The sequence below is a fragment of the Delphinapterus leucas genome, chromosome 13 (genome assembly GCF_059928025.1).
Source record: "Delphinapterus leucas isolate spDelLeu-1000000601 "Yukka" chromosome 13, BTC_Dleu_Yukka2, whole genome shotgun sequence".
Lineage (NCBI taxonomy): Eukaryota > Metazoa > Chordata > Mammalia > Artiodactyla > Monodontidae > Delphinapterus > Delphinapterus leucas.
The window spans coordinates 82,768,963-82,778,890 of NC_143141.1; the positions used below are offsets into that span (position 1 = coordinate 82,768,963).

The 9,928-nt window shown below is 54.7% G+C and overlaps 1 protein-coding gene across 1 annotated transcript; it reads right to left on the reverse strand.

Annotated features, from left to right (window-relative positions):
- Positions 1 to 870: 870 nt before the first annotated feature.
- MYCN (MYCN proto-oncogene, bHLH transcription factor) lies at positions 871 to 6,918 on the reverse strand. Its single transcript, XM_089923418.1, has 3 exons — positions 6,682 to 6,918; positions 4,559 to 5,468; positions 871 to 2,435 (listed from the first exon to the last, which is right to left on the reverse strand). The coding sequence occupies exons 1-3, from the start codon at positions 6,835 to 6,837 to the stop codon at positions 1,831 to 1,833; spliced, it is 1,671 nt and encodes a 556-aa protein (XP_089779544.1). The 5' UTR covers positions 6,838 to 6,918; the 3' UTR covers positions 871 to 1,830.
- Between the last annotated feature and the right edge of the window lie 3,010 nt (positions 6,919 to 9,928).

The following is a 9,928-nucleotide window of genomic DNA, read 5'->3' on the forward strand; positions in this document are numbered from 1 at the left end:
AGATGAATGAAACCTTTAGAGAAATTGCTTTGAGTACCACCTTTCACCGAAGAGATGTATTCGTAGGCTCTCAGTTCTGAGATGCTGAATGCCTCCCCAGCAAGGGTATCATCTCCCATCGGGGAAACTCTGAAACCGCCTCCTAGCTCTGCTGGGGCCCCCTCCCCCAACCTGTTGGCCCTGGCTGTCCTCCAGAGCCTGCAAAGGTGAATCTGGCTTCCACAGAACAGTCCACGCACCCAAAATAACAGGAGTGCCAAGCGGACAGAGCCATACTAACACCCCAGAGCCTCTCCTGAAGGGACAAGGCGCTTGAGCTGGGCCACACAGCTGTCACTCCAGGAATTACTCTGGTGAATCAGACTGTTAGCTTTTTGAGGGGAGGGACCAACTCCATCTTTATTCAGCTACAATGCCTAGCATAGAACCTTGCACAGGTCCTAGTAAATTTTGATGAATGCTTTGTTCTTAGAGATGCCCTGCGCTCTATGGTGAAATATAAAGCCATCAGCTAACGGGATGAAGGTTACCAACACCAAACACTGCCAAGTTGCAGAACTCAGTGTCTTAATTTTAATTCTCCTTCTCAAGGGTCTTATGCCCCAGCTTAGTCTGGTTAAATGGCCAACGTATAGGAAAGTGTTTTGTAAACTATGGGGTGCTATTGCTAGCAATGCACCATCACTAATAACATATCTATGCTGTTTAACTTGGGAGAAATCTCGTAACCTTCCTAAGCTCAGTTCCCTCCACCTCAAGTGGGGACAATGGCCCCTCCCCAGCCAGGACCGTACAGGTATAAAAAATGACTGGTCTGTGGAAAACAAGTTCCCTGTCCAGGTTATGCACTCTTTACAGTTGCTGCTTAAAGGACAGAGTTTAACCGTTGCTGTTACGAAAAAAAAAAAAAAAAAGTTGCATCATTTAATTGCTATTTATTTTCATAAACATGAGGTATTTCAAAGTGCTATAAGATGCAGCACTAAATATATACATTTTGAAGAAATTAAACACAGAACTTTGCATTTACCCAGTTCTATGCACCAAACATGAACAAATACATTAACGGAAGAAACAGGCTAGGAAAAAGGCATATATATATAGTAAATTTCTTTACAAAAGTTTCTTAGTTCAAAAAGTGATAAAGTAATATCTACTCAAAACTTTCACAACTCATTTTCATACGAAAATATAAGTATCAAATTTAGTTATGTATCAGCGTCATACTAAAGTACACAGGCAGCGTAAGAATTAGTACAGTACATAACAGAGATTAACAATGTATCTGCATACAGAACATGCTCCTCAAACATTGAGGTATTACAGTACTTAGGTATGAACTTCCAGTCTAATACTGGCCGCAAAAGCCACCTCTCATTACCCAGGACGTATACAAAAGGCGGGTGTGTCCATGGTATTTACAGAAATGTTCCCCAGGGGTATCAATGGCAAACCCCCATGTGGCATCGGCTGGAACTTAAGCACCATTTTAAAAAGAAGGAATGACTTTCTGTCGTCTGGAAACTTGTAACAAACAAGGTGACTTCAACAGCCCCAGAAGGCTCCCAACGGTCACGGACTTCGACCGCCGTCTCAGAGGTGACGCGGAGGAAAACCGCCAGGGCCACCTGCATCCCATCCTGCAGGCCCTCTCCCGAGGTCCTGGCAGAACCCCTCATGTCCTGCTCCCCACCCAGATCCAAACTCGACGGGGGACCGATTTGAAAGTAAACCAACATTCTTAATGTCAACACAAGGTTTGTTTAAAAAAAAAAAAAAAAAAAATCAAAATGTGCAAAGTGGCAGTGACTGTCCAGTTCGGAGACACATTTAGCAAGTCCGAGCGTGTTCAATTTTCTTTAGCAACTGCTGCTGTCTTGCCTGCAGCTTCTCCTTCTCCAGCAAAAGCTCGTGCTCCTCGGCCTGGAGGGAGTGGACGTACTCGGTGGCCTTTTTCAAGATGACCACCTTGGCGGCCTTCTCGTTCTTCACCAGCTCCGGCACGTGGTCCCTGAGCGTGAGGAAGCTGGACCGCAGGTCGTTGCGGCGCTGGCGCTCCAAGATGTTGTGGTTCCGACGGCGCTCGCTGTCCTCCGAGTCAGAGTTGCGCGGGCTCAAGCTCTTGGCCTTTGGGGGGATGACGCTCTTGAGGGGACGCGGGGATGCTTCGCTCTTTATCTTCTTCTGGGGCGGCGCATCCTCGCTCTCCACGAAGGGAGACGGGGCGGCGTAGTTGTGTTGCTGGTGGATGGGGACGCAGCGCTTGAGGATCAGCTCACCCGACGGGGCCCTCCCAGGTCCCAGGGCCGCGCTCTTGGGACGCACGGTGATGGTGAAGGTGGTGACGGCCTTGCTGTTGGAGGAGGACCGCCGCTTCTCCACAGTCACTACGTCGATCTCCTCCTCTTCGTCTTCCTCCTCGTCATCTTCATCATCTTTGAGAACAAGGTGAGGGTTATTCTCATGATGAGGCACGTATGAATCAAATATACATACAGTCTCGTAGAGCAGGCCCTGGCCCGTGGTTTGCTCTTACTGTGATCCATCAGCACAGGTCTCTGAAGAGAGCTGTACATGCTTTTTCCCTCCCCATACTCCTAGCATTTCATCTTCCATTCAAGCTTGAGCAGGTGGCAGAAATAGAAAGAACCTCGGCTTTGGAGTTAGGCAGAATCCCGGCTCCATCACACACACACCAGCTGCACAACCCTGGGCAAGGTATTTTCTAAGCCTCAGTTTCCCCAGCTATTAAATGGGGGATAATGCCATAGGTTGAGTTGGACAGATAATTCGTAGACAAGAGTCTCAGTAAACGGTAACCCTTTCCCATCATCGCTAGTCTACCCCATAGACTTATTTATATTTCCATCTCCACACTTAAGAACTGAGGCCTCCTCATTTTAGGAGCCTCAGTTAGCCACTTACACATGGTGGAGTTTGATTTTAAGAGAAACAAACTAAAGAACAATTTAATTCACTAAGGAAGAAAAAGACCTCATCTTCCATGAACGTGACTTCTATACAGTAAGCAGTTTTTCATCTTAACAAAGATCAAACCTTAACTACAGAGCCGTAATCCACTGGAGCTCTAAACCCAGATACAGGGCACCTCTTCTCAAAGTCACCACCGCCCGCAGCAGCCAGAAAAACGTGTAGCATCATGTGTGCGTTTTCCCCCTCTCTCCTCATTTACTACCATGCTCGGATAGAAAATTATTGTTTAAAATGCAAGCATGAAAATCAAAACACATCTTCTGCTTGATCTGAAGGGGACCGGAAAGCTGAACAATTGTGGGATTTGTGCTAAAGCCGAAATGTGAGGCTGTTCCAGTCGGTGGGTCCCTTTAAGCCAATGTTTTGGTTTTCTGCCAAGAAGACAGCTGTTGGAAGGAAGTGCTTCCTCACCAAAAGCTGTCAAGGCACAGACATTAAAGGGACAGAGACCCGTTCAAACTGAAGGCTTATCCCCAAGTTTCCTTTCAGGAGCCTCAGATGAATCTGTCCTCAGCCCTGAAGGAAATGTCGGCTTTTTATCCATCTGCGTTCTGAAAACAGTGGTTTTCAAGGTCCAAGTCTCCCAGCTCCAAGGACAAGGGCTATTCCAGGATTTGGGTAGAGTTCTTCACCTTCAGGCAACGTCTTGGTTTTAACCCTGCTCTTCAGTTTCACCAGGAGGCACACAATAGAACTAATCAATGAGTGCTTCAGGGTGTGTGCATTCCTGGAGGGCCGGCTAAGTGCCCGCCCTCACCTTGAAGGACACTGGGTTACAGAACACAGCTCGGATCTGAAATTAGTCCTGGAACTCTGGCTAGAAGATAAAACCGGGCGGTTCTCACTGCACACTGTAAAGAGGCGGCCCCTTGAGAATGTACACAACCGCTGTGGTACTGGCCGCCAGCTGCTGAGTGAAGGGAGGGAGGGAGGGATGGCCCTACCACCCCCAGCCTCTCAGATCCTCGCCCGCCTGCCGGCCAGCATATCGCCGCCTGCTGGCGACGGACCAGGAGCAAATAGCCCACCACCCACCGAGGGAGGGGAAAAAAAAAAAAAGTACCGAGGTTCGAAAAAGTAAAATACAATCGGTGCTCACCACCTGTGCAATCCCTCCCTAACTTCCTGCACCCTAAATAAGACTTTGCACAGGCTTGTGCTTTTCGGGGCGTCTCCCCCACCCCTGACCCGGGCCGCAGAGTCCCTTTCCACCCCTAGGCTAACAGGTTTCTGCCAGCGGCCCCCCGAAACCCAACTCGGCTTTAGCCACTCAACTTTTTCTCATTTTCTTCCTCGGAGGGCGCTACAGAGAGAGACGGGGTACGGAGTGGGGGCTCCCGGCGGGGGATGAGGGAACTTTAGGGAAGGTGAGGCTGGAGATCACAGCTTTCACCCACCCTCTCCTCCGTACCCTAGAGATCGGCCCGGGAAAAACCACTTCTCAGCCACCAGCACTACCTCCAGACGACTCTCCCCCAGCACCCTAACCCACGAACGACAAACCCGGCGCCACCCCCAGCCCCAGTACCCCAGGAGGGCAGCCGGACCCTGGCTCGCTCTTTACCTGAGTCGCTCAGGGTGTCCTCTCCGGAGGTGCTGAGGGCCTTGTGGTCACCGCCGCTGGCCAGGCGGCCGCCGGTGCGTGGAAGAGCGGCCACCGGGGCGCCCGCTGGGGCTGCGGCGCTCGCCCCCGAGGCGACCGCGGCCCCCGCCGCTGGGGCACCGGCCGGGGCGGCGGGCGCCGCCGCGGGCTCGCGCTTGTTCACCGGGAACGGGAAGACCACGGCGGGATCCACGCACTCGGCGGCCGTGTGGGCGAGCTCGGCGGGCAGGGCGGCCCCGGCGCGGCCCGGCCCCGCAGCCACTGCGCTGTGCCCGCGGCCCGCGGGGCCGGTGGCGCCCGCGCCCGGGGCCGGGACCGCGGGCCCCGCGGCGGGCGGCCGGCCGTGCTGCAGCTTCTCGCTCACCGCGCGCTCCAGCTTCTCGCGGGCCGAGAAGCCGCTCCACATGCAGTCCTGGAGGATGACCGGGTTGGGCGTGAGGCCGCCCAGGCCCCCCAGGCCGAACGCGTCCTCCTCGGCCGGGTTGCCCCACAGGTCGGCCTCGGGCAGCAGCATCTCGGTGGCCCAGTTCGGGGGCTCCGGGCTGTGCTCCGGGAAGGCACGGCTGGGCGACAGCGGGGGCGTGGGCAACAGCTCAAACTTCTTCCAGATGTCCTCCCCCGGGGGGGTCGAGTCGGGGCCGCCGAAGTAGAAGTCATCTTCGTCCGGGTAGAAGCAGGGCTGCAGAGAGTCAAACTCGAGGTCCGGGTTCTTGCAGATCATCCCCGGCATGGTGGACGCGGTGCAGCTCGGCATCGGCTCGCCTCCTGGCCGCCGAATGAGGGCTTCTTTCCGCTCCGCTCTTTTTAGTTCGGGGGGTGCTTCCTTCCCGTGGGGGGCGCGGAGGGCGGGGGCCCGCGCCAACCTCCGACACTGCAAGCGACAGACACACCAGGAGAGGGTTGGCAAGCGGAGCCGGATGGGGGGCGCGAGGGGTGGGGACGGGCAGCGGTCACCCCCTCTCACCCGCTTCCTCAATCTCCCCTCCAAGCCCCCCACTCCGCCCAGGGCTCCCGAAGGTGGAGGAAGTTGTGTCTCTCGCTCTCTCCCTCCCTCCTTTTGTGTACATGCTGTCTACGACAGGGGGTGGGCGGGGGCATGCAGATGCGGGGGGTGGCGGCGTAGCTCTGCAACTTTGTAAACTGCCGTTTCATTCACACAAGGCACTGCCTGGGGGAGGGGGCTGCCCAAGGCTGCAGAATTCTAGCTCCCACCAGCTCACCGACACCCGCGGTTGTACCCAAGTAGGGCCCGCTGCTCCCAGGAAGCCCAGGACTCCAACCCAGCTACCGGGTCTAGGATTCTGGAGAGCCCTCAAACCACCCCCCTCCTTTGTAAAATTGCAACCTCGGGAGCGCAAGCGAGAGCGGGGGGTTTAGGAAACTTTGCAAATGGAAAAACCCTTTCTCTAGACCGAGACCAACAACAGGCACCCAAATCCAGAACCCCCTCCCCCAAATTTTCATCCGACGCCCCCAGCCTTCACCCGCTGCAGGGAAAGTACTGTCAATAGCTGATTTTGAACCTCTCCACCCCCACCCCCGCTCTTCCACGCCCCCAACGACATCCTCTTCCTGGGAGAGCCTGGACCCCAGTCCCCGGGAATGGTTCAGGGACACCAGCGCGGGGAGGGTCGCAGGGAGAGCCACGTCTCCTCTGAGCCGGGGCGGCAGTGACCCAGATTACCACCGCGACGGCCTCGCCCTGCTTAACCCCCTTCTTCTTCCTCTGGGGGCACCCTTTGGAGGAGAACCCAGCTTCGGGGTGGGGACGCACCGGCTCCCCGTCAGCTCAAATGCAGACAAATGTTCTAGAGAAGGGTGAATTTCTTTTCGATGAAGCCATTACAACCCCTGGCAAGGGCACTAGATGGATTAGGGCGGGTCTCTCCCAGTCCGGGAGCCTTGGGGACTGGAACTGGCTTTTCAGGGAAAACCCCGAGAGGGTTTTGTTTCGGAAGCAGAAACAGTCCCCCCGGGCACAGTCGGGCGCCCTGTGCGCCAGCCGCGATCCCGTCCAGGGCTTGCCTTCCCGCCGCGTTCGCCGCTCCCGGGGCGCCGGGCGCTTTGCGCCCCCCGCTCCTTACCTCCCGCCGACGGCCGGGGATCCGGAGGCGATTCTGTGCCGGGGTCCCCGGGTGGCCAGGGGCGGGGGGTGGTCCTCGGGTGGCTGCAGTCTGTGCGCGCTTGCGCCTGGCTAGCGCTAGCTCGGCTCCAACCCAGTTCCCAGGAGCCCCCCGCATCCACCCAGCGCGTCCAGACAGATGACTGTCACTGGCTGCGCTTTGAAGCTCGGGGGATATTATTAACTGAAAAATCTGACACACCCGGGGGGCGGGGAGAGAAGGGGGCTGCGGCACAGACAAGGGGGAGGGAGAAAGGCAGAGGAAAGCGGCTTTACCCCGCCCTCTTGATTTCCATAAAAATCAGGGGAGGCGCCAAGGCTTTCGCGCCAAAAGCCACTTGCTTTTCTTCTTTGCAGAGAGGAGGCTGCAAAGCTGGGAAGCCCGGGGCGTGCTCCTCCCGCCCTTTTAGACCCCCGGGCTTGCCCCCTGTGCACTCTGCGGACCAGCTGCGCGCCGAGCGGTGCAATGCAACACCCACCCTGCGGGCCTGGCAATTGCTCGGCGTAAAAAAGAAAAATTTCCGGAGGGCTCCGGGGGTGTTCAGAGTCTCCTAACCCAGCCCCCGCCTCGACTGCGTGTCTGTGCTGCTGAGCGCGAGGCCGACGTCCAGCCGGGCCGTGCGGGGGGCGAGGGAGGGGTGTTGCTCGTGTGTGATCTCGGAAGGGAAGCTGGACCCGGGGTGCACAGTGGGAGGGAGAGGACGCGCCCATTTAAGAACGAAACCGCGGGAGGTTTCTAGTTTTAAATTGAAAGGAGAGGGGCGCCCCCTTGTTTGAAAATAAATAAATAACTGCGGGCTACGAGGGTGGCGCCGCTGTGGTTTCTTCGGCCGAAGGCGACACCTCGCGGAGGCCGCGCAGAAAGCGGAGCCGCGGGGCCTGGTCTCGGGGGTCCAACCGGGGCCACGGGCAGCCCTCCCGCCGCGCTGTCAACCCGTCCTCACCACCGCGCGGGGGGTGCCGCCTCGCCTCGGCTTCCGAAGGGGATGGGCGTGAGGCTCCCGAAGCCGTTCCCACGGACTCCCAAGTTAGCCTTTCAAAACCAGCTATTTCCCGAATTATGGGGAGGCGGATCAGGTCCTCGTTGGAGTCGGCGGTCCACACCTCCTGCAGCCCAAACCCTGGCTCAGAAACCTTGGCTTCAGACTGTTGCAGGCAAAGGGGCAAGCTGCTATCTCTGCTCAGCCTCGATGTGCCTTGGTTTCTTCAATTGTGAAATGGAGTTAGTGACGGTGCTTACCTCACAGGGTTGTTTTAAGATATTTTGAAAGCGTTCGGGACGGTGCCCAGCACAGGATGGGTGTTGAGTGTCAGCTATTGTTATTACCAGATCCTGATCGATTCTTCCGGGGAAATTAACACCCCACCCCCTCTCCCATCCCACCGCTGCTTTCAGATCCTAACTTCACTCTGGTCAAGCTTTCCTGCAGGTGTGTTGGGGGGCGGAGGGGTGACAGGGTTAGAGATTCCAGAACCAAAACTCCCCGGGAACAACCCGAATCTCAGCCCCCTTCACAACCAGATACACGATGAAGTGGGATTTCCTCGGGAAAAACGTTCCTCTTCGGATGGTTTGGGGCAGAGAAACCTGCCCCCTCCCCCGCGCCCTCACTGGGGTGGGAAAGCTTCTCCACCTCCTTTTTCCCAAACTGGAAATGCCAGTCATCCTCGCCATTCACCTCCTCATTCAAGCTAGTTACGGATGAAGATGCAGAGGGTCAGGGGGCAGCCTGTAAAACGCTCACCTATTAGCATTTGTGAAGGCTCTTCCAGTCCTTACCCTGGATGCCTACATAATTCGGGGGAGAGAGGCAGGTTCCCAGAGTCCTAGGAAGTGGCCCATGAATGAGGATGAGCTGCCCTTCCAAACACCTTTATTATTATTATTTCCTTCCCGTATGTAAAGCTCTAAACCTTTGCAAAAGCCTTTCACACTCCCACTTCTGCTTTTCCCTAACCCCCTAATCTAAACCATGCCCTCCCGCTGTATTCTCCCCAAGCATCTTGGATTTTCCTTCAGAACACTTAGTTTCATTTGTAATGATATATGCCTGGGAGAGTTTGTTTAATGCCCGCTTCTCCCGAGACACCGAGTGGAAACAGGCTCTGTCTTCCTCACTCCATCTATGTCTGTTTTGCTCCAGGGGGCATCCTTGGGGCAAAGCAGATACCTGTGTACCTACGTACTCAACGATATTGTTCAAGGCAGAGAGGCCTGAATGAGTCCTTCTGAAGCAAAGCCAGCTCTTTGAAGGGAGTTTCTGTTTATCAGCAATAGAGGGAAAGAGGAATGAATGCCACGCCAGGACCTTCAGGTCCTCAGCAGCAGCCCCAGGAAGTGCTCTCAGAATTGCCTGCCCCACCTTTTTACCGAAAGGGCAGGGGGACTGTTACAATAGGCCAGGATGACCCTAGTCGCTACATTTAAAAGTCCTACCTTGTCCTTTTTGACCCGACCTGTGCCCTTCACCACGCCATTCGTCCTTTGTCAAGGGACAAAGTGCAGCAGAAAATGAGAAGACAAGAGACCCGGTTACTCTGTGTGCCTCCAAGCAAATCTTGTATTCTTCCTGGACCTCAATCTCTAATCTCATGCTCTTAATGCAAACCAGTAATTACTGACAAGTCTGAATTTGAAGTTTAACAGAATGATAAAATTTTACAAGTATTTATTGGTACTTTCATTTGCAAATGGAAAGATAAAAGACTTTGTCCGTGGAGAAATCTTGCTACTGCAGATTCCTTGTTTGCTTGTAGAGAAGCCTGTAAATTCCTCTTAAAAATGTTGAAACACTCTTAGACTATGCGGACACACACGAAATACATCTTGAGAAGACTTGGAAGACAAGTTCAGCCGGCATCCACTGTCCCGATTCAGAACAGAGATGAGTAAAGGCACAGCCTGAATGAGCTCATCATGGGCTGAGGGAGACACACCTAAAATGGACCAACAGACAGGACAGAGTTGTACACAGAATTTGGTTTATAAATGGGGAGATTTTTGAGGGAGGACAATGTTTTCGTCTACAAATCCTTTCTTTATAAAACAAAACCAGATCTCTCTCACACACACACACGCACACACACACACACGCACGCACACACACACACACATTCAGAGGGGTCCAACCCATGACTGGCCTGGGAGATCAAAAACCTCTAGATGCTTTTCCCAGATGGTGAGTTAAAGATCTTCTGGGTCCAGCTTC